Source organism: Cavia porcellus, unplaced genomic scaffold (assembly GCF_034190915.1).
Source record: "Cavia porcellus strain 051 isolate PalLab524CR breed Dunkin Hartley unplaced genomic scaffold, mCavPor4.1 scaffold_17, whole genome shotgun sequence".
NCBI lineage: Eukaryota > Metazoa > Chordata > Mammalia > Rodentia > Caviidae > Cavia > Cavia porcellus.
This window is the reverse complement of record NW_026947500.1, coordinates 61491003-61515313: the sequence shown is the minus strand read 5'-3', so window position 1 is coordinate 61515313 and position 24311 is coordinate 61491003. Positions and strand designations below refer to the sequence as shown.

The 24311-nt window shown below is 54.5% G+C and overlaps 1 protein-coding gene across 2 annotated transcripts in view; it reads right to left on the bottom strand.

Moving 5' to 3' along the window:
- Nucleotides 1-1713: 1713 nt before the first annotated feature.
- Nfilz (NFIL3 like basic leucine zipper) overlaps nt 1714-24311 on the bottom strand; it is a 28797-nt gene continuing 6199 nt past the window's right edge. The window contains exons 1-3 of one of the 2 annotated variants that reach the window (XM_004999602.3): nt 15629-22852; nt 3475-3557; nt 1714-3202 (exon numbers count right to left, since the gene is read on the bottom strand). In XM_004999602.3, coding sequence (XP_004999659.1) covers nt 2345-3187 — 843 coding nt within the window. In that variant the 5' untranslated portion in view covers nt 3188-3202; nt 3475-3557; nt 15629-22852 and the 3' untranslated portion in view covers nt 1714-2344. Of the gene's footprint in view, nt 3203-3474; nt 3558-15628; nt 22853-24311 lie in introns of those variants that run through there. The other variant, XM_063228353.1, reaches the window with a different exon arrangement.

Sequence of the window (24311 nt, the reverse complement as noted above, 5' to 3'; positions counted from 1 at the left end):
GAGGGATGGATGGAGGGATGGAGGGAGGGATGGAGGGAGGGATGGAGGGATGGAGGGATGGATGGAGGGATGGATGGAGGGAGGGATGGAGGGATGGATGGATGGAGGGATGGAGGGATGGATGGAGGGATGGATGGAGGGATGGAGGGAGGGATGGAGGGATGGATGGAGGGAGGGATGGAGGGATGGATGGAGGGATGGAGGGAGGGAGGGGGATGGAGGGAGGGAGGGGGGATGGATGGAGGGATGGATGGAGGATGGAGGGATGGATGGAGGATGGAGGGATGGAGGGAGGATGGAGGGAGGGATGGAGGGATGGATGGAGGGATGGATGGAGGGATGGAGGGATGATGGAGGGATGGAGGAGGGATGGAGGGATGGATGGAGGGATGGAGGGAGGATGGAGGGATGGATGGAGGGAGGGATGGAGGATGGATGGAGGGATGGGAGGGGAGGGAGGAGGGAGGAGGAGGGAGGGAGGGATGGAGGGAGGGAGGGGATGGAGGGATGGATGGAGGGATGGAGGGAGGATGGAGGGATGGAGGGAGGATGGAGGGATGGATGGATGGATGGAGGGTGAGATGGATGGAGGGATGGAGGGATGGATGGAGGGATGGGGGATGGAGGGAGGGATGGAGGGATGGATGGAGGGATGGAGGGATGGATGGAGGATGGATGGAGGGATGGAGGGATGGAGGGAGGGATGGAGGGATGGATGGAGGGAGGATGGATGGAGGGATGGATGGAGGGATGGATGGATGGATGGAGGGATGGATGGATGGATGGGGATGGAGGGATGGATGGAGGGATGGATGGAGGGATGGATGGAGGGATGGAGGGATGAGGGAGGGATGGAGGGATGGATGGAGGGATGGAGGGATGGAGGAGGGATGGATGGAGGGATGAGGGATGGATGGAGATGGGAGGGATGGAATGGAGGGATGGATGATGGAGGGATGGATGGAGGGATGGATGGAGGGATGGAGGGATGGATGGAGGGATGGAGGAGGGATGGAGGGATGGATGGAGGGATGGATGGAGGGATGGAGGGATGGATGGAGGGAGGGGATGGATGGAGGGATGATGATGGAGGGATGGATGGAGGGATGGAGGGATGAATGGAGGATGGATGGAGGGATGGATGGAGGGATGGAGGGATGGAGGGATGGATGGAGGGATGAGGGAGGATGGAGGGATGGAGAGTGGAGGGATGGATGGAGGGATGGAGGATGGAGGGAGGATGGAGGATGGAGGTGGATGGATGGATGGATGGAGGGATGGATGGAGGGATGGATGGGATGGATGGAGGGATGGCAAGGGAGGATGAGGGAGGGATGGAGGGATGGAGGGAGGGATGGATGGAGGGATGGAGGGATGGAGGGAGGGTGGAGGGTTGGATGGAGGTGGCTGGGGGATGGAGGGTGGATGGAGGGATGGAGGGAGGGAGGGATGGAGGATGGATGGAGGGATGGATGGAGGGATGAGATGGAGGGATGGGATGGAGGGATGGAGGGATGGAGGGAGGGATGGAGGGATGGATGGAGGGATGGAAGGATGGATGGAGGGATGGATGGGATGAGGGATAGGAGGGATGGATGGATGGATGGATGGATGGATGGAGGGATGGATGGAGGGATGGATGGAGGGATGGAGGAGATGGATGGATGGGGGATGGATGGATGGAGGAGATGGATGGAGGATGGATGGATGAATGGAGGGATGGATGGAGGGATGGATGGAGGATGGAGGGATGGATGGAGGGATGGATGGAGGGATGGAGGGATGGATGGAGGGATGGATGGAGGGATGGAGGGATGGATGGAGGGATGGAGGGATGGAGGGAGGGATGGAGGGATGGATGGAGGGATGGATGGAGGGATGGATGGAGGGATGGATGGAGGGATGGAGGGATGGAGGGAGGGATGGAGGGAGGGATGGAGGGATGGAGGGATGGATGGAGGGATGGATGGAGGGATGGAGGGATGGAGGGAGGGATGGAGGGATGGATGGAGGGATGGATGGAGGGATGGCAACGGAACACATGAATGGAAGGAGGGAGGAAAGTATAACCCAAAGCACAGATTTTCAAGGCAGGGTAAGGCTACGACAGAAACCAAGATGGGACGGTGTCCCTCTGCCTGGATTCCTGCTCTGGACCCTGGGAAGTGGACCGTCCCAGGCAGGACAGCCCCCGCTCCCTGCAGGCCTTCCTGAGCTCTCCAAGCTGGCCAAGGCCAAGCCATTTACCCGTCCAACAAAGCAAGGCCCAATGCCAGCCACCCTCTTGCGGGCCTGGGCCTGCCGAGGGGAAGCCCTCCGAGGGACCCCCGGCTGCCCTGCAGCCTCAGCACACCCTGCCCAAAGCCTGGGATTTGATGCGCAGCTTGTGGGGCAGGGAGGGCTGAGCCATCCCCTCAGGACCGTTCCCTGGGATGGGGCCGGTCACCCCCGGAGAAATCGCAGTGGGATCCGCAGAGGGCCTCAGGAACATCTCCGAGGGCCCCGAGGCCCGGCATGCGGGGTGCACGGGGGACCACAGCCCCCAGCAAGGCTTCAGCTCCAGCCCGGGCCACAGGTGCCCGTCCAAGAGATGGCAGCCCAAGCAGGCGGTGGGGACGGCAGCCTGCAAGTTCCGGTCAGTTCCTTTGCGGGCAGGAGCAGCGGGCTCCTGGGAGATCCTGGGAGCAGCAGCCAGGCCGGGCCACCCGGGAGCCAGCAGGCAGCCTCGGCACCCTGGAATCCCGGCGTCCAGAGAACACGGGCTCAGGGGACAGCAGTGAGAGCCAGGCAGCGGCAGGACTGGGTCAGCCTCGGGGGGCGAGTCCCCGGGCCAGCGCGGCGCCCACAGCACAGCCTGCAGAGGCGAGACTTGGGGACCCCCAAGGGACGGCAGGAGCCCCAAGTGAAGCTTGAGAGCCCGCAGCTCGGCCCTGAGCAGGGCGTTTTCCTGCAGCAGCGCGGCCAGCCTGCCCTCGATGGCCGCGTCGTTGAGACGTCGCTTCTCCCGGGACCTCTTGGCCGCCTCGTTGTTCTTCCTCCGCTTCTCCCAGTAAACCGTGTCCTTCTTCTCCTCCGGCATGAACTCTCGCTGCCGCCGACGCACGGCTGGGCCCCGGCCCCGAGTCCCCCAGAGCGTCCTTCCGGGAACCCCAGGTGCATCCGGCAGGCCCAAGAGCCCCACATCCATGGCTGCCTGGGCGCCCTGGAGAGGAAAGAGGTCCAGGACCAGGCTGGAGACGCCCTCGATGGCCCTCCCTTTCACTAAGGTCACCAAGAGAAGGGGTAGGGAGGGGTGGGGGCAGGCAGGCAGCGGGGAGACAGTGGGGGGGCCAGGGAGGGAAAGGGTTAGGCTTAGGGTTAGGGGCTGAGCCCCAGAACAAAACCATGGGGTGCAAAGGCACCCAGACATCCACAGTCACCACGGGGACCCTGCGTCTTCAGAGGACAGGGGTTCCCTGCAGGGCGGCTCCTTACCACTCAAGTCAGCGAACAAGCCAAGGGCTCAGCTTCCTCCGCCTGAGTTCCAGGGTGAATTTCCTGCAGACCGAGAGGCCGCCCTAGGAGTCCTCCGCCTGAGTTCCAGGGTGAATTTCCTGCAGACCGAGAGGCCGCCCTAGGAGGAGAGGATGTGTTAAGTGGGAGCTAATCAATCAGGTCAAGGGTAAGAAAACAAGCTGATGCTCATCTGGACCCTGCCCAGATGGTTTCCCAAGATCACCTTCTGCAGCCAGAGCTTTACAACTGCCTGTTCATATCCAACAAGCCTTCTGCGTGTCAGAGGCTCTGCCCGCGTGTTCATCCAGCTGTGCCACGCCCCTTTCTTTCCCTGCCTCCCACCCAACTCCAGTCCACCACTCATCCGCCCACTCACCCCCCACCACCTCAGTTATCACCCGCCCCCTCAATGTCCACCCACCGCCCCTGCAAACTGTCCTTCCTCTGCCCGCTTCACCGGTGCATCATTGCCTCCCCGTGTAAATGTAGCCCCCAAATCTCACACGTCGAGAACTGAACCTCCAGCCTCATATGCTAGTGGTCTCTGAAGATGAGGTATTTGGGAAGCAACTGAGTCCTAAGAGATCTTCCCTCGAGAGCAGGCTAATCCACCGATGGATGAATGGATTGATAGGTTATCGAAGCGGTGGTTTTGTAATAAAAGAGAACTTTCACTCTTTTTCAGCAAACACTGCCCTCCACCATATTTTTGCATGCTGGAGACTGAACCCAGAGTCTTTACGCTGAGGCTTGTTTTAATTTTTGTTTCAGGCAGGGTCTCACTAAGTTGCTAGGTCGCCCAGGCTGAGCTCAAACTTGCGATCCTCCTGCCTCAGCCTCCACGAGTGCTGGGATGGCCTCTACCATATTCCTGTCCAACAAGATGATCCAAACCGACGCCAGCACCAGCCTCAAGGACTCCTCCCGCCCATGGCCATGAGGTAAATAAATCTCTGTTCCTTGTAGATTACCCAGAATGGGCCACAGAGAAAGGACTAAGATATCATCCAACAGCCCATGTGTTCGCTGACAGCCTCTTTGGAAAAATAATATTGTGCCCATCCTAGGCTTCTCTCCAGCCACATGTTTGAAAGAAAGAAACAAAGAAAGAAAGCCAGGCAGCCTAATGTGGTGGTGCACACCTGTCATCCCAGCACTCAGGAGGCTGAGGCAGGAGGATGACTGAGAGTTCAAGGCCAGCCTAGGCTACAAAGTGAGCTCAAGGCCGGCCTGAACTGCACAGGGAAACCCTGTCTCAAAAAGACAAAAAAGTCAATCAGGAGGAAGACTTGAGTTTGGGCAGGTGGTCAGGGAGGAGGAGGACAGGCTGAGCAGCATTCTGGGACCACTCGGGCCAAGCCCATGAGGCAGAGAAAGCCCCCCTTGATACCAAGTTCCCTGCTGAGCTCGCCAGCCCCCCCCCCACATGGCCCCCCACACCTATACAGGAACCCAGATGGTGCAGCAGATAGCACTGCCGCCCGCATTTATTTAAAGAAGGTGAATTGTGGGCTGGACCGGGCCTTCCGGTGGTCAGTGAGGAAGGGCAGATGAGGGGACGAGCTGGCCAGAGGGGGCCAGGAGACAGGACAAGAAAGGATTTCCCTGAGAGGCTACCCAGGCCAACTCCCTCCTCCTCCTCCTCCTCCTCCTCCTCTTCCTCCGGAGCCTCTCTAGAAGGTGAACAATCAGAGCTCCACTTGGTTCCCCAGAGCGACGGGGAGCTCTCTCCTTCCAAAACCAGTCCCTGTGTGACAGGGTGAGCTGGGGGAGGGCAGTGCCTCGAATGGAGATAAAATCCATCTTTGCAAGCCCAGTGCAGGCGTGGCTCAGCGGTGAGTGCCTGAGCAGCCCTGGATCACTTCCTGTTAGAAGGTTGTTCTTTTCCTAGGCTTTTTTTTTTTTCAGGACACAATAGTTGTGCAGACTGGGTGCGGGCAGTGTAGCATTTTCACACAATAATACCCCGTGGAAGGATCACTCAGCCCATTAACACATCCCTAGCTCACACCCTCGCATTCTGCTAGTTATGTTTCCTAGTGGAGCAGCCAGAACCCTCTAGTCTAGTTACCTTTTTTTTTTTCTTTTAGAGACAAGGTCTCGCCATGCAGTTCAGGCTGGCCTTGTGCTCACTTTGTAGCTCAGACTAATCTCAAACTTGCAACAATCCTCCTGCCTCAGCCTCCTACATGCTGGGATAACAGGCGTGAGCCACCACACCTGGCTATTCTAGTCACTTTTGAAACACACATGATGCTTACCCTGCTGAGTGACAGAAGCTCAGAACCTCTTCCTTTCTCCAAAGGCAACCAACCCTTGTCATCCCTTTGACCCCTCTCCCTTCTCCACCCTCTGGTAAGCACTAATCCACTCTCAATTTCTAGGCAATTGGCTTTATTTTTAGAATCCACATGAGGGCAATCAAGTGGTATTTGTCTCTCTGGCTGGTATATTTCTTCATCACAAACCCGGATTCCCTGGTTTATGAGGTCAGGATTTCATTCCTTGTTACGGCTGAGTAGTATTCCATCAGATATGGATGCCATATGTCCCTCATCCATTCATGTGTTCACCCCATTTTCAGCAATGCCTTCCACATGTAGGCCGAGTCCACATTTTGAACAGTGCCGTAATAAACTCTGTGCAGATGGCTTTCCTGCTTGCTAATTCCACTTCCTCTGGATGAATACCGAGTGGCAAGGTACTTCTATCCAAGGCTCACATACCTTCATCTCCAACACCTACCGCACACCAGGTACACACGGTGCCACTCTCTCTCCACGCACCACCACCCACCAGTACAATTGCAGGCCTGACTGAACAACAAGAAAAAAGAAACCAAGACTCCCAGAGGGCAAAGGACCTGCCTGAGACAGCACAGCCTGCAGCGAGTACCAAGGGCCCCAGAGCCCACGAGTTCCCTAAGGCACCACCCGAAACCCTCCTGGATGTCCCCACGGAGGACTCAGCACTGAGTTTACATAGCATCTCCAGAAAACAGAGGTCGAGCTCCATAGGAGGGGACAACCCACCAGAAAACCCTCAGCTAAGTCAGGAGCCAGCCGTGGTTCAGACCTGCAACCCCAGCAGGAGCTCACACGTTCACGGCCTGCTTGGGCACTTAGTGAGGTAAAATAAAGAGGATCAGGGATGCCATGCAGGGCAAAGGCCTGGGTTCAATCACCACACTGGACAAACAAAGGATCATAAGTCTCCTGAGTGCGCTTGGGAAACGCGGCCACCTCTATGGCGTCTCGGTGGCAGCTCCCACGCAGGCTACTGCAGAAGAGGACATGAAATCATACGCGGCAGGCACCGGCATACAACAACAGTCCATAATCTCTGGGTCTGTTTTTATTCATGGTGGTCGCTGTTGCTGCTCTCTCCCTCTGGATTCCCGCTGCCTGACCCTTGTGCTGTCTGTGCTGGAAATATCTGGAAGGCCTTGTCAAGCAGCTCCACACCGCTGTCTCCACGTAAGACAGTGACACTGAATTTCCATCCAAGATGGCGGAGCAAGTGGGGACCCAGCCCGCCAGCGGGCTCCCACTGCTGAGGAGTGAAAGAAAACGCTAACTTGAATCTGAGATCAGACGGAGAGGAAATGCCAGTGATGAAGGCCACAGCACACACACACACACACACACACACACACACACACACACACACGTTCAGGGTCCCCTAATGTGGGAGGCCAGGAGTACACAGTTCAGAAGATTCCAGCCAAGGATAAATAACCTAGGAGACGATGAGGGTTCACGGCCAGTTCATGGCGTTCCCACCCCGCGGATGCCTAAGGATGATGCCTAAGGAAACCAGAAGCTCAGCGAAACTGTACGTGAGCTTTACAGTGAATCTATTCAGAAAGATAAAGGAGCATAACCAAGAAACAAGAAGTGTATGAAACAAAAGCAGGCAGATACAGAAGAACTAGCTAGAGCCTTGATCGATGGACTGATTTCCTAGAAATCTCAACAGATGGCAGTTGCCAGTAGAAGAAGAGATTGGGACCCAGATGCGGAAAGAAATGTCCACGGTCCTAGGGGATTTGGCAAAGCAGAACTAAAATCTGGACCCTGCGTTCAACAGCCCAGAACCAAGGCACAGTTCAGGACCTGAGCCTGGGGCTGGTGTATCTTCCTCAGAGTTTGGGGGTTTCCTTCTTTTGTCCTGTTCCCCCTCCTGGCCAGGCAGGGTGAGGAAATGGGTGTGGAGGCATGGTGAGCCCTCTCCCCAGCCCACCACCACCGGGCTAGGATTTAATCAAATCTTAATCTCAGACATGGAGCTGGCTGAGCGAAACTAAAGCTGGCCAGGGGATGCCAGATTTACACCTCATTTACACCTCGCCCTCCCTGAGCTCACCTCCTCCTCTGTGAATTGAGTTCTTCATGTGAAAGCCACCAACGTCGGTGTCACAAAACCAGAGGATGGAACAGTGGTTACCAGAGACCAGAGAGAAGAATCAGGAACGTTGAATAGCAGGTACAAAAACACAGTTAGACGCACCAGGCATGGTGGCAAGGTGCCTATACTCCCAGCACTCTGGGAGGCTGAGACAGGAGGATTGAATGTCCTAAGTGCACAGCTACTAATTGATGATATATTTCAAAATAGCTAGAAAAGATTTTGAGGTCCCCAACACACAGGAACACTCAGTTCATTTAAGGCAATGGATATGCTGATTATCTTAATTTGATCATGGCACCTCGTCCACGTGTATCAAAATATCACATTGTAGCTGTGTGTAATGATGGCACACATCTGTGATCCCAGCACCCAGGGGCTGAGGCAGGAGGATCCGCACAAATCCATGGCCAGCCTGGGCTGTACAGCAAGTTCAAGGCTGGGCTGGTTTACACAGTAAAGCCCTGTCTCCACAGAAATCATCCTGTGCCCTATAAATATGTACAGTTAGCATAAGTCAGTGGTTTTTAAATGGGTTCAAGGGTACTTGCACAAGGGAATGCTTTGAGAGTTGAGTAATGTTTTGTTTATAAAATACACAGTGTCCAGGTCTCCTGCAAAACAGCCACCCAGGGCTTAGAAACCCTTTCCTTCCAGCACAGGGACTCCCCAGGGGAGCACAGAGCCGCAGTTAGCTGGGGACCAAGTGGCCAACAGAAGAGATATTAAAACTTTTTTTCCAGGTGTGGTAGAACATACCTGTAATCCCAGCACTCCGGAGGCTGAGGCAGGAGGATCACTGTTCCTCTAAGGCCAGTCTAGGCCACACAGTGAGACTCTGTCTCGAAAAAACCAAAAATTTATTGTGTTTTTGAGACAAGATCTTGCTCTGTAATTGAGACTGGCTCTGAATGCACTCTGTAGCCCAGGCTGGCCCGAAACTCACAGCAGTCCTCCTGCCTCAGCCTCCTGAGTGCTGGGATTACAGGTGAGTTCCATCACACCCAGCGCAGAAATTAAAATTTTGAAAGGAAAAAAAATTTTAAAGGTGAGAAGAATCAGAGGAGAAGGAAGGAGGCTACCTCTGCAACGCCACACCCACATGACCAAAGAGCAGTCACAAGTTTCCTCCCACCCCAGGAGGAAAAAGAAGGGAGAATGACCACAGACCCCCCTGGTGGGCACAGATCTCCCAACACTCGCCACCAAGCAACGACCTTTGTGCAAGGGACACAGGCCAGCGCGCCCCGGCCCTCACCAGAGGAACACACATCCTTGTGACCAGATGACGGTTTTCCCGCTGAAACTGGCAGAGATTTTAAAAAACGATAAAAGCCAGTGTTGGTGAGGATGCGGTGAGATGAGCAGTGCATACCGAGAAGGTGGAGTTCCAGTCTCCTCCTGACAAAGCCACTGAAAACAGGTAGCAGATGGGGCTCACACTGGCCGGCTGGTGAGGAAGGAGGTATCGCTTCTCACCCACCTCCCTCGGCTCTGCACCCAGGAGGCCCGGGGCTCCTCCAGCACTGTCCAGCCGCCTGGACCTGCCCGTTGTTTCCTGCAAGGCTGCCGCTCACACTCGGCCTTCTTTCTGCCTGGGAAGTCCTCCATCCACCCACCAGGACGCAGCCTGGAGTTGCCTCCTGCAGGAAGCCCAATGGATTGGACCAGAGTCCTCTCTCTGGTGCCCCAGCTCCAGCGGGCCCTCACCGTCACCCAGTCCCAAAGCCATCGCCCTGAGGCTGCCCCCGATGTCCACGGATCCCCCCAAACAGGCATTAGAGTAAACTCGGGAAGTGTGAACTCCTAGAAAAGCAGTGCGCGCTCCGCACGGTCCCCAAGGGGTGGGACAGGGTGAGGGCGAGATGAGGAGCTGCCCGTCCCAGGGAGTGTGCAAGCAGGCGGGAAGTCAGAATGGACTTCTCGGCTCCCCACCGCCTGCCCGCCAGCCTGCAGGGCGCAGGGACCGACGCGGCCCCCTCCGGGTCCCCTCTGACTCAGGCGGAGCGGTTCCCACGCCCGGGCGGCCCGGCCCATTCCTTGGAAGGCTCTGGGGGCGCCGCACTCTCGCAATGAGCGGGCCCCGCCCCGCCGAGAGCCCCCAGCGAAACCGATCTCTAAAACCGAGAAGCCGGGGTGGGAAGGCGGATTTCCAGGGTAGAGGAGGCGCCGTGGGACCCGCGGCCGCGCCCCCGCCTCCCCGGGCTGCGCAGGGCCGGAAGCCGCAGCAGCAGGCCGCGGTGGGCGGGCGGTGGGGCTGCACCGGGAGAGGGAAGGAGAGGAAAGGGCCGGATCCCCAGCCGCCCGGGAGCGCGCTAAAGACATTTAAATCATGTTAAGGTTCACATCTGTATCAGGCGCGGTGGCGCACGCACGCCTGTCATCCCAGCACTGGGAGGCTGAGGCAGGAGGATCTCTGGGAGTTCCAGGCCGCCTGGGCTACAAAATGAGCTCAAGACCAGCCTGAACCGCACAGCGAGACCCTGTCTCAAAAAGTTCACACCGCATCAGTCCACGTTAGCGATGCATGCGGAGCGCGTTACCTGTGGGCCACCCACTCCCTTTGGCCAAAGCTCTAGCTCCCCATTTCTTATTCTGTTTTGCTCTTTATTTAATATGCTGGGTTTCTCATAGAAGAAACCACGCGATATTTAAGCTTGGAGGTCCGGTTTCTTTGGCTTAGCACTGTGGTCTCGAAGTGTACCCATTTTCCTACCCGGGACTCAAGCTAATCCTTCTTGGTGGCCGAGTAGTACTCCAGGGTGAGTAAACACCACATTCTCTTTATCCATCCATCTGCGGGTGGACACATAAGCTGGAAACTAAAAATCGATACGTTTCCTACCTAAAAGGAGAAGGAAAAACAGTACACTAAAGATAGAAGGTTGGCCAGGTAAGGGAGGTGTGAGTTCAGTCTGTGAATTTAGCCTGGTGATTGGTTGCTGAACCCCGAGGGCTCCACAGAGGTGCCCAGGGCTGTGGGGCCTGCTCAGATGGACCGATTTGCCACCGATAGAGATTCACCCCCTGAAGCTCCTGTGGGATGACGTTCACTCCCAGCATTCAATTTTCAGCCCCCAGAGTCACGGGGTGGTACGCACCCATCACCGCAGCACTCTGGGAGGCTGAGGCAGGACAATCACAAGTTCCAGTCCAGCCTGGGCCACTTGGTAACTTCATGAGATCCTGTCTTGAAATTTAAAATAATTGAGAAGTCGGGATGTAGCTCAGCGTCATGGCCCTGGGTCCAAACACGCTCCTCTCCAAACAACTTTTTGTCTCAGCTCCTGGTTTTGAGTCTCTGAGACTCTGCTTTTCTCCTTCCCTCCAGCCCACATGGGGATGATCCCACCCAAAAAAGACACCTCAAGGTCCTGCCTCTTCCCTGGGGCCCGGCTGCCCTGCTGCCCTGGTTCCTCACCCACAGCTCAAGCTCAGGGGACATTCACAGGTCTGTCCATCAATGCTGAGCTCCAAACACCAGGGTCACCTCAACTTTCTCTTTCCACCCCCATATCAAAGCCAACATCTGGAAACTAACAGCTTCCCAAAGAAAAATCTAAACTCTTTCCACCCCCTCGACAATCTTCCTTGCCTGTCAGGACCTCGCACAACTCCTCACCCATCCTTCACTCCACACACACACACACCTGGGCCAGCTCTGCCCCAGGGCCTTTGCACAGCTGGCCCGGCCATTCCTCTACTGAAGGCTATTCCCCAAAACCCCCGGGCAGTCCCCCTTTCCTCCTCCAGGCAGAGTGGTCACACACTCATGCCTTGCACATCCTCCTCTCTTGCTTTGTGGTTATTTGGGGTACTCACAACTTTCTTTTTAGATTTTCTTAATTTTATTTTTAACTGACAAAGAATAATTGTACATATTGACCTGGGAAAATGGAGTTCTTTGATTAGATTCACAGCACGAAACAATCGAGCTGATTGATGTTAACTGTCACACAGACTAGTTCACAAATCCTTCAAAACAAAGACTCAGGGGGAAAAAAACAAAAACCACAAAACCGCTGCTCACATCTGTACTGAAATCAGTGTGCCAGAGAAACTCCGGGCCACGTGCTTCACTCTCCCTGACCAAGACGCGGATGCACAGTGCTTCCATCCCTGGCCAGATGAAGGGTAGGGACCCCGGCGCAGGGTGGGGAATTATGCTGCCTGAAAACAGTGGCCGGAGGCAGGCGGCAGGGCCCTGGGATCCCGGCTACTCTCAGGAGTTCAGCTGGGACCCTGACTCAAAATAAAAGGTGAACAGGGCTGAGAGAGTAGCTCAGTGTGAACGCCCTGCGTTCAATCCTCAGTACTGGAGAAAACAAGTGGGTGAGAAAGTTGCTCAGTGTGCCCAGTCTGCCGTGAGAATGCCAGCCCTGAGGGGCCCCCTTGCACTGTGGCAAGCACAGTAGGCATCTGCTGTTTGCTGAGTGAATGAATGAACGTCAGCAGTGCTGTGGAATTCTCAACGTGCCCCCAAGACAGGCCTCTTCTGGAGCCTCCTTTGGGGTGGGCCAGGTGGGCGACACCATGGCTGGGGTTCAGCCCCTCATAGCCGTGGGGCCTCATCTCCCTCCTGTGAAATGGGCCCAGGGAGCTCCCCACACACACCCCCACTCCTCCCTGGGGCAGCGGTGCCTCCCCTGCCTTCAAAACTAAGCCCCCCACAGAGACACCTCACTCTGACACTTTTGTCCCATGAAATGCCAGAGAAACGGAAGCCGCTCCCCCCCCTGCGGGGACCCCATGCCCCTCCTATGTCCCCAAAACACCCACTGGTGTCATCAAAAGCCTTGCTGGGTGCCTGGCAGGGCCCCAAATCACAGATATTAATCTGCCCAGGGGATCTTCGAATCATGCCATCAGATGATGCCACTTCCCTGCTTCAACCCTCAGCCTCACCCCTGCCCCACCCAAGGGGCCCTAGGGTCAGACCAGGTTCCTCCTGGCCTCAAGCCACGCACACCAGCCTTGCCTACCATCCGCTCACCGCAGGGCCTTTGCACATGCAGTTCTGCAGCCTATGATGCACCCCCTACCTCCTCACCTGCGCTCCATTCCCAGCCCTTGATCCCTGGGAGGCCCCTGTTGTCATCCCCAGACAGATCAAGAGCACCTCGCTGGGCTTACTGAGTACAAGTGCCCCTTCTTAGCACTAGCTAGCAGTTGGTAATGTCTGCCCCTGGGTTTTCATTTCCCTGGTGCGGCCCTGGTGCAAAGCCCAGCACATGACAGGTACCGAACAGAGAGCCACCTGCTGTGCACAGCTTGGGGTCCAACAGCCAGCTACGGAGCAGAGACCAGGCTGCTGTCAGTTTCACTGCACCACAGGGCACAGCACCCCAGCAAATCAAGTAGCCCTGCTTTAGCTGGCTGTGGAGTGCACACCTGTCATCCCAGCACTGGAGAGGCAGAGACAGGAGGATCAGTGCAAGTTCAAGGCCGGCCTGAACCACATATCATAGCTAAAAAAAGACCAAAGCCAGTTGTTGTGAGGCACACCTGTAATCCCAGCACTCAGGAGGCTGAGGGAGGAGAGCTGTTGCCAGTTTGAGGCCAGCCCAGGCTACACAGTGAATTCAAGACCAGCCTGGACTGCGTAGGGAGACCCTTTCTCAAAAAACAAAAAATCAAAAGCTCTACTTTAGAAGAGCCCCATAACTGATTCTAGGCTACAACGACAGGTGTCCTGGGTAGGCCTGGAATGCTGCCCCCCACCCCACTCTCTGTTCCAGCCACAAGGGCTCCAGCTGCATTACCATCGTGCCAGGCATGGTCCTGCCCCAGGGCCTTTGCACTTCTGGCTCCCTCTGCCAGGATCACCCTTCCCAGAGATATCTGCATGGCTGTCCCCCTCTCCAGACAAGCAAAGCCCTCTATGTTTGCCCAAGAAAAGAATCCCTACACCCACACAAGATGCCTGCCAAGCCCCCTCTAGCTGCAGCTCACAGTTTTGGGAAACCAGTGCTGACCACAGAGTGAGAGGACAGAGCAAGAGAGGGAGGGAGGGGGAGAGAGAGAGGAGGAGGAGAGGCGGGAGAGGCATAGGAGAAAAAGGATGAGAAGGGGGAGAAGGGGGAAAAAGAGGGAAGGGAGGAGGGGGGAGGGGAGGGGAGGGGAAGGGGAGAGATTGAGAGGCAAATAGGCTGAGCCTGGCAGTGATTGATTTCAGTTCCAAACACAGCTCTCAGACTCCACCAAACAACAGCCAGAGGGCTGCGATCACCCCACCCTTCGTGATCCCCAGGTCCTCCCAGCAGTCACCCAGACCCCAGCACCCCACCCCGGGAGTCCACATCAGCCCAGGTCCCCAAGAGCAAGAACCACACAGCCGCCCAGAGGAGGTGACCAGCCGAGCCCCTGAAGCCTCAGACTGAGCACCGGCCCAAAACCCAAAGAGCCGATAAATCTGAAACCCCAGTCACAAAGTCGAGACCAAAAACAGAAAGCATCAGCCTCACAGCACAAAATTCTCAAAACTGTGTATGTTTACCTACAGGCCGCGTGTACAAGGTATACATGAAATGCAAGTGCACTTCCTGTTTTGTTTTGTTTTTCTTCATCGTTTCATTGTTTTTGAGACAGGGCCGCACTCTAACCCAGGCAATCCTCCTGCCTCAGCCTCCTGAGTGCTGCCGGCATGACAGGCGTGTGCTGCCACCATGTTGTCCCAGCTTAGTTCCACCCCTGAAGATATCCCTCAACCCACAGCACAGACTCCCAAGTCCAGGAAATACACAAACTGAAACCCCCCAAGTCCCGAGGACCCGGCATGGAAGAAACCAGAGGGGCCCTCAATCTCAGCAGCAAGTGGACTCCAGAGTCAGCCCTGGGCACACGGGCCAGCGAGTCTCAGGGCAGCTGCTCCCCAGAACAAGACCCCAGGTGGGGCCGCAGCCCAGGGCACTTCGTTCTCCTCAGAGTGGTTCCCGTAGTGCCCGGGCTGGGGCTGGTGAACATCCCACAACACTGGGCTGGGTTGGGGGCTATGCCCATGGGAGAGGCCCAGAGGCAGGACAGGAGGGGCCACCGGTAATCCCAGCACTCTGCGAGGCTGAGGCAGGAGGATCACAAATTCCAGCACAGCCGGGGAACCGAGCGGAACCCTATCTCAAAATAAAAAGTAAGGGAAGGGCTGTGCAGCTCAGTGCAAAGTCCGCAGTCTCAACGCCCCCCACCCAGCATGAGGGAAAGAGGGAGACGGGGAGGGAGGCAAAGCGCGGAAGTGGGGCCCAGTCTCCGGGAGGAGACGAGGAGAAAAGCACAAGAAGGGGGGCCTCAGCCCCTCCTAACACAGCTCAGCCTGGGCCCAGCCTGACACCTCCAACAGGTGGTCTGTGTCCGCGGTGGAGTACTATTTGGCTGTGAAAAGGAACAAAATCCCTCTCAACTCGGAGGAAGCCGGATGGAACCGGAGATGGCGTGACATAGAATAAGCCAGGCTGAGGCTGGGGCGACAGATGTCCCTATCTTCCCTCACAGGCGGAATCGAAAGAATAAAAAGACGAAAAGGAGGACGAGACCATTAGAAGAGCAAAAAGGAACGGGGTAGGGTCGCCGGGCAAGGCGAGAGGCGCTGAGCGCGGCCCGAGCGCGATCGCCGCGTGTGCAGATCACCAGCCGGGAGCTCTGGAGTCACCGGGCTCCGCACGCATCACTAATTCCCGCCACCACAACCAAAGCCAAGCGCTAGGGCGCAGCGGGTCGCGGGGTCCCCTTCTACCTGCAGCCGGGTCCCCTCCGCTGCGCTGCGCTGCTGCTGCGTCCCCAGCCGGCGACTCCAGCACGGCGGGGGCGGGGGGCACCGGCACTTCCGCGAAGGTGACACGGGCCGCAGGCTTCCTGCCAGGGCGTCCCCACCTGGCGTCCGAGGGAGGTCCCGGAGCAGACGCCCCACCCAGGCGGGCACGCAGGAAGGAGTACGGCTGGTGGCGGGGCCACCCGCGCCTCCCCGACGAGCAGTCCGGCTGCAACAAGCCCGGACTGGAACAAGCCCGGGGCGCAAAGAAAGTGGGGACCCCATCCCTCCTCACGGCGGAGGCCGTGCTCCCGCTCAAGCACCCTCGATGGCTCCCCGGGGCCGTCCCCGGTCTTTAACCCCGTGCCCTGGACATGCCCTCCCTCGGTGAGGCCCACACTGCAGGGGAAACTGAGGCACAGAACCAGAGAGAAGCCTCGGCCTTCCGAGCGGGCAGCAGTTAGTGCAGCTGCCAGGGCGGGGAAAAGGGGTCCGCGCGCACCCCCGGAGCAGGGCACGGAGAGGTCAGAGCTGCTCCGGGGGTGGGTGGGCCGACCGCGGGCGTGAGACGGGCCGTGAGGATGCGGGAGGAGCCGGAGCAGCCGGAGAGGGGGCGCCCGCCCGCAGCAGCGCCCCAGCACCCGGACCCGAGGTTCGCGCGCTAGGGGGGTGGGGGAGCGCTCGAGGCGCCCCGATTCGGAACAGCTGCCCCTCGTGGTCGCGGTGGGAACTGCAGCCTCCGTCGGTTCCGAAGACTCGCGAAGATCCGGGTTCCAATGGGCTGCTGGTGAACTGCGTTACTGGTATGCAAACCGCCGCTGCGCTTTTTGTTTCTATGCGTACACGTTTGCATATGTGTGCACACGACGCGTGCCCGCCTTGCGTGGAGCTGGCGCATGCGCATGCCACACCTTCACGCCTGTGCATCCCCTTACTCTCCCCTCTCTCCCTCTCTTGACCCGTTGGTTACCCCTTGAGAAAGCCCTGTCTTCTTACCTCCGATGGTTGTTTTCTGGTCTTTCTGAGACAAGGTCTCTACGCAGTTCAGGCTGGCCTTGAGCTCACTTTGTAGCCCAGGCTTGTCTCAAACTCACAGTGATCCTCCTGCCTCAGCCTCCCGAGTGCTGGGATGACAGGTGTGCACTACCACACTGGCCTATTATCTATTTTTATTCTGCCCTTCCTTTGTATTTTGGGTTTCTCATGTACGAGAAACCAGGTGATATTTAAGCTTGTGCGTCTGATTTATTTCATTTAATATTATAGTCTCGAGGTGCACCCATTTTCCCACAGATGACTCAACTCTATCCTTATGGCGAGTAGAACTCCGTACGGTGAAGAAGGATGTAAATGCCACGTTTTCCTCATCCGTTCATCTGCTGATGAACAGATGTAAGAGCTAGCTACTGGGGCTGGGGATTTAGCTCAGCGGCATAAGCACCTGCCTTGCAAGCAGGCAGTCATGAGTTCGATCCCCAGTACCGATAAAAAAGAAAAAGACAAAAAAAAAAAAAAAAAACAGATCTAGCTACTACGCGTGGTACTACCATAAACATGGGGCACATGGATTGCTGTGAATGACGACTTTTAACTAGAAGCGAAATAGCTGGGTTGAATGGTCTAGTGTCGGTTTTTGGGGAATCTCCACACTGATTTCTGTACTAGTTTACATTTCTACCATCAATGTAGAATTGATCCTTCTGCATATCCTTATGTCTGTGCGCTCTCTCTCCTCCTCTACGCGTGCACACACACACACACACACACACCTGACCCCCCACTCCACCAGCCTCAAGTAAACAGACCAACTGAGAGTGAGAAACCTATCCCTACACACCCCACTGCAAAGCCAGTTGGCAATGCCAGCAAGACAGCCCTTACCAGGTTCGAAAGTTTAGCCAACAGCTGTGAAGATAGTGAGATTCATTATGACGCCCATTTTCGATGACTTTTATCTACTTTTGAAGACCTACAATGTCTCTAATGTTTTGGTTTTGTCGGTTTTGTTCTTTACTGTTTTGTTCAATTTTATTATAACTGATGATATAGGCAATTCTATTAGAGATAGTGGGAGGCATTATGGTAACTATTGTTGATCACCTTGTATTATGCTTTTACATTATCTATTATGTCCACCCTTTTGATTTGACTGACTCTGTTCTGTTACGTCACATTTGGTTCTACTCTCTTCCAAAAAATGTAATAAGCACTGTGGGAGCAACAAAACCCAAAATGTGTAATTGTCATTGTACAAAAGAGAGGAAAAGAAAGTGCTCTAAATGATTTAACTGCATGTATATTTAAGTGTATAAGATAGAAAATGATATCACTGAGTTTTATTGGATCATTGAACAGAACTGTTTGCAGTCTCACTGTGGGAATGTCCACTTTACAAGCTTTAATTTTGTGACTTGAACAATTATTTCTAAGATGACAATATGTAATCCATTAACTAGTGATTTCCTACTGTTAATTTTTTTTCTGTAAATCTGTATAACTTGTACCCTTTCTCTGCTTTTTTTTCCTCCTTAAATAAAATTAAAAAAAAAAAAAGACAGCCCTGAGGTACTGTAACCCCAAATATTGGGTACAGTTATCCAAGTATCCTGATCCTTTTTCTAGTCTTCCTCACAATCCAAAAAGTTGTATTTGTAATCCCACTGAGATGTTATTGGAATCCCAGCGAGTTAATTCCAACCTCCCACCTCCAATGCAGCCCACTGCGAGAGTGAAGACACCAAGACATGTTCCAAGTGAAGGGCAGCCAAGGGGTCCTGAGGCCAGCCCCCGTGAGGCTGTGCGGACAAAGGCCCTGATCCGAGGCCTCTCCCAGAACTTATTATCTTGTGAAGAAGGGGGGTGGCTCAGGGATGAGTGACCGTGAGGATGGCGGGAATTACATGGTAACGTGAGCTGGCTGGCCAGGTGGGGAGAAAAGCATCTCTGCAAAATGCAGACATAAGGATATACAGAAGGATCAATTTGCATTACTCAATTAAGGTAGCAACTGAATTGTTTTTGGAGGCTGTTGCTTCAGTTTCTGATCTGTAAACTTTTGTGCCCTGGGGAGTCATAGCCCCTTTACCTTGAGGCTCATACCCAGTGAACACTCCTGGAGCTGACTGGCTCTACCATCCCCATATCTACTATAGAGAACTCTATGCAAGGAAACAGCAGACTGTCTGAGGGCTTTAGAGATCACACACCAGTGCCTCGGCTAGCCTTATTTGCAATGCTTAGAGCCCACTGAAGAGAGAAGAAAATACCATAGTCAGCTCTGTACGTATCAGTATATGAAAATCAGTCTGGATATAATCAAAGTTGCAGTAATTGTTCTGCATTCAAGGGGAGTCACTCAAATTGTCCCCCGCTCTGAGGAATGATTAGGAGCTGAGTGCAGGCCAAAGTGCAGCTTCCCAACAAGGAAGACAGATGGCGCCACCCGGAGAACACATGTGAGTGGGCAGCTGACCCATCATCATTGGGAGGATGTGCTCAGAAGTGGGGAGGCCAGCCTGTGGTGGGTCATGGGTCATCACCAGCGAGACGGTGACACCCTCAGAGAACTCAGCCACCAGGCAGCCCTGAGTCCAGGCCAGAGATGTTCATTTCATTCTCTGGACAATACTGAGTGTCGGCCACACACAGGAAGCAAGTAGTGGACAAGACAGATGTGCTTGCCATGCCAGTGGTTCCCTTCGTATGCTGAAGAACAGAGAACCCATTCCTAAATTACCTTAGGAAGGGCCTGGTGTGACAAGAAAAGGTGGTGACAACCAACCCACCCTCTCCTGAGCAGGACGTTATACAGACAGCGACACAGGGAAACACGACCTAGTTCCCAGGCTGGCCCCAGAAGTCTGCTTAACCCATAAAGAGGGTGAAATATGGAGAAACGGGGTGTGAGGGAGGAAGGGAAGGAGGAGGGAGGAGTACAGAAGCTTGAAGAAGAGAACCCCACAACAAAGAAAAGCAAATGCCTCATATACTACAGAGAGTCAGTTTTCATAATGAGACCAGTGAGCCAGCCCGGAGGGTAAACTCTTTAATGATAAAATCTGCACTGATCAGCTGGGCCAGGGCTGTGGCTCAGTGATACTGCACCTGCTGCACATGTGCAAGGCCCTGGGTTCCATCCCTAGTGCTACAAAAGAAAGAGAGAGAAAGAGGTCTTTATCCATCTGCTGTAATTGCCATAATAAAATACCATAGGCTACATGGCTTAACAATAACAAAAAGGATCTTCTGATCTTTCTAGAGACTGAGAAGTCCAAGATGAAAGTGTTCGTAAGGCTGCCTTGTATTAATTATGGTCTAGATCTAAAATGTGCCCCTAAAAGTCTCGTATGTTCAGAGCTTTCAAAAGAGGACAGGATCATGGAGACACTGGCATCATCAATGCATCAACCCATGAATGACTTCCCAGCCCAGAATGCTGAGAGAAGCTGGGCCCGATGGGCATGCATTCTGGAGGATGTTTTCATCTTGCCCTGAGTCTTCCCTGGCTGTTTGCTTCCTGCCATGAGTTAAGCAACCTTCCTCCGCCACACCCTCCCATCATCTTGTTTCTGCCTGGGAGCCAGCCAAGCACGGACTGACAGCGTGAGCCAAAATAAACTCTTGCTCCTTTAAGCTACGAGTGTCAGGTATTGTGTCTTGGCAATGGAAAAGTTCTTGATATTGAAAAAACACAGTCTGGATTTGATCATGTGACTTGAGCCAGACAATGAGGCATTCAGTAGCCATGGCATGAATGCTTGTCCTTTGAGGCTTCCTATTCTGCTTTTCCTCGCAACTCTACAACAATCAAGCAAATGAACTCAGGATGGCCTTCTGGAGAAACTACACAGGGGGATGAAGACATGCCAGCCATCTGCCAGGCAAATGAATGAAGCCATTTAGGATCATCCTGCCCCAGCCAGCCTATCAACTAATTACAGTGCAGGAGAAAGCTGAGAAAGACCAACAACCAAAGAACCATCCTGCTGAGCTCAGCCCAGCTTGCTAACCCACAGATTGGAGAGTTAGTGACTATTGTTCCAAGCTGCTACATTTTAGGACACTTTGGATACATTGCTACATTTTGTTCAAGTTGCTACATTTTAGGATATATTTTAGATATCCAGCATTTTAGGATACTTTGTTACCCACCAAAAAAAGTGATACAATGTTCAAACAAACTCTTTGAAAAGAAATATGCAATGTTGCCCAAGATCAGCCACTAATCCCCCAGGAAATACCACTCAGGCAAGGGTTCTAGCATAGTCACTACAGAGAGATAATTCTAAGTTTATAATGGGGCTACATGCAATTTATGACATCAATCTGTCATAAATTGAAAACAACCTAAGTTGAAATACATTTAGAGCCAGGTGTGGAGGTGTAATTCCAGCAGCTCAGAAGACTCACAAGCTCAGGAGCATCACAAGTTAGAGGCCAGCTTGGGCAATTTACTAAGACCTTGTCTAAAAACAAAAATATAAAAAAGGCTGGGGTGTTGCTCAGTGCTAAGCCACTTGCTTAGCAGCCCTGATTCCCATCACAGCATCACACACACACCATGCATCATTTAGAGCTGCGGCTGTAACTCAGTGGTAGAGACTTGCCTGGCATATGCAAGACTCTGGGTTTGAGAAAAAAAAAAATGCATTCAACACATCTACGCTTAGCAAGCCTGCCATAAATGTGCTCAGAATACTCACATGAACCTAATGTTGGATGTAGAGAGTTTTGTACTGTATATAACTGTTTCTAAAGAAGGTAAAAATTCCAAGTGCAGCCTCTACTGAATGCCCATGGCTTTTGCACCATAGTAAATTTGAAACCTCATGAAGTCACCAGATAGAAACAAAGCCACAAATTCGACATTATTCCCCACGGGACCACTAGGTGGCAGGAGTTCTTTGATTGGGACTTGCACTTAGGCTGCAGGCTAAACCCTCAGATCATTCCGGCTGAACATCAAAAAGGAGAGAAAGAGGAGGAGGAGGAGGAGGAAAAAGACAAAGGAGCATGGAGATGCACCGCACCCAGCTACATCCCAATCTTTTCCTGGATTCTTTTTATTTTGAGACGGAGTCTCACTAAGTGGGCACAGGGAGATTCTGTTTCTTGCCCTTATGGCCAGGCTAGCAAGGGGTGGGCCCCTGGTTTGCATTCAGTCCTAACTTAGGTGATCGATCACCCATATGGCTCTGACACCAGCTCGGTTTCTGGTTATCTGTGTGACCCTGAGCAGAGGCTTGATGCATTTGTGTCTGTGTTTTCTCGTGCATAAAAGGATAGAACCAAACAGCCCCAAGTTCTTAACTCGGAATGAATGGCTCCACAGATAAGGTTTGGGAGTCAGTGTGTATCAAGTTCCTGTCTGCAGAAACTTTGGAGGAAATATTGTATGTGAGAGGTACGGGTGGCTTTTAGATGTAGTTGGAGTCCCTCATAAGCCTGTGGTCCTGACAAGTTTAAAAATACTAGGCAAAGGCTGGGGATATAGGTCAGGGGTATATTGCCTGCCTGGTAAGTACGAGGTCCTGAGTTCCAAAACTCAAATAAACTAAAACTAAAATAAACCAAAAACTAAAATAAAATACTAGGCAAGGCAGCCGCAATGATACACAACTTTCATCCCAGCACTCTGAGAGGCCGAGGCAGGAGAATCATAAGTTGGAGCTCAGCTTGGAGTAACTTAGTGATTCATCAAGACCTGGTCTCAAAGTCAAAACTGAAAAAGGGGCTGGGGATGAGGCTCAGTGTGGAGGCTCTGGGTACCATCCCCTGGGTTCCCATCAAACGGTAACACTGGGCAAAGAGCTGGAGGTGTGGCTCAGTAGTATAGCACTTGCCTGGCACACGCAGGGTCCTGGGTTCCAGCCCCCCACACACACTTCAAAAAAGAAAAGAGAAATACTAGGCAATGTGCTTTTCAAGGGTCACCCAGGTGGAAGCCTCTGTTCGTGTTCACTCACAATACTGCGAAGACAGGGCTACAGACACCGAGAGAAATGTTGATGGTTATGATCTAAACTGTCCCTGAAAGGTCTCACGTGTTCAGAGCTTTGTGGGCGGTGACTGGGTGGCGGTGGGGAAAATCTGCGCTATGGTAATCTACTGGGGAGTTTGTAACTGCTGGACTATTGGGAGGTGGAGTGCATTGGGGGAAGTAGGTCCCTGGGCTGTGTCTTATAACCTATAACCTATCACCAGCTCCTTCTCTCTCTCTCTCTCTCTCTCTCTCTCTCTCTCTCTCTCCCCTCCTCCTCCTCCACCTCCTCCTCCTCCACCTCCTCCTCCTCCACCTTCTCCTCCTCCACCTTCTCCTCCTCCTCCACCTTCTCCTCCTCCTCCTCCTCCTCCTCCACCTCCTCCTCCTACTCCTCCTCCTCCTCCACCTCCTCCTCCTCCACCTCTTCCTCCTACTCCTCCTCCTCCTCCTCCACCTCCTCCTGCTCCACCTCCTCCTGCTCCACCTCCTCCTCCTCCACCTCCTCCTCCACCTCCTCCTCCTCCACCTCCTCCTCCTCCACCTCCTCCTCCTCCACCTCCTCCTCCTCCACCTCCTCCTCCTCCACCTTCTCCTCCTCCTCCACCTTCTCCTCCTCCTCCTCCTCCTCCTCCACCTCCTCCTCCTACTCCTCCTCCTCCTCCACCTCCTCCTCCTCCACCTCTTCCTCCTACTCCACCTCCTCCTCCTCCACCTCCTCCTGCTCCACCTCCTCCTGCTCCACCTCCTCCTCCTCCACCTCCTCCTCCTCCTCCACCTCCTCCTCCTCCACCTCCTCCTCCTCCACCTCCTCCTCCTCCTGTTCCTCCTGCTCCTCCTGCTCCTCCTCCTCCTCCTCCACCACCTCCTCCTCCTCCTCCTCCTCTCTCCCTCCCTTCTCCCCCCTCTCCATTACTCCCTTTCCCTCTCTCTGCCCCTGCCCTGGCTCCTCTGATGCTTCCTGGCCTCCATAAGATGAGCCAGCTGCCCTCCACCAAACCCTTCCACCATTGTGTCTCAGCCTCACAACCAGCGACCGTGGACTGAGACCTCTGATCCCTGCCTGTCCACTCCTCGAGAAAGCAGTGGGTGATCATAGGAATGGGGAGAACACTCAGCAGTGCATCCTCCTGGCAGCATGGGCTGTTTTCCAGAGCGTGGCTTAACACGGCTGTGTCTGGTCCCTCGAGGTCTGCCTGGGACCCACCACTGTCGCTGAACCTCCACCTCTCGGGCCAGTCCTAACCTGGGTCCTGAGCCAGCACCTGGCCCTCCACGACCGTCCAGCCCACTGGCCAGCAGAAGCGCCCCTGCCACTCACAGCTGCTGACTTGGGCGTCCTCTGTGAGCTTTCACTTCTCACGACAGCCTGGCTCCCTTTCAGCCAGTCATAACACCCCGCCGTGTTGTGCAAGGAGTGTGCACATTCTTCCCGCCTGCGTGGGAATTCTTTGTCCAGCAACGTCTTACACAGAAGCTCACCAATGTCCAAAGCCTCGGAGCCGCAGCACCGCAGAGATGGCACTGCGTCCCGAGGGGCCGAGGGGGGCTGCCAGCCATTGCACGCTGATCTGGGAGAAAGCAAGGACCTGGTCACCCCCTTGCCCCAAGAAGGTGGGTGAGCCCCAGCCCCGGCGTGCACTGGCCAGAACTCCAGCCAAGAGGCGAGCATGAGATCAGAGGTCCTGG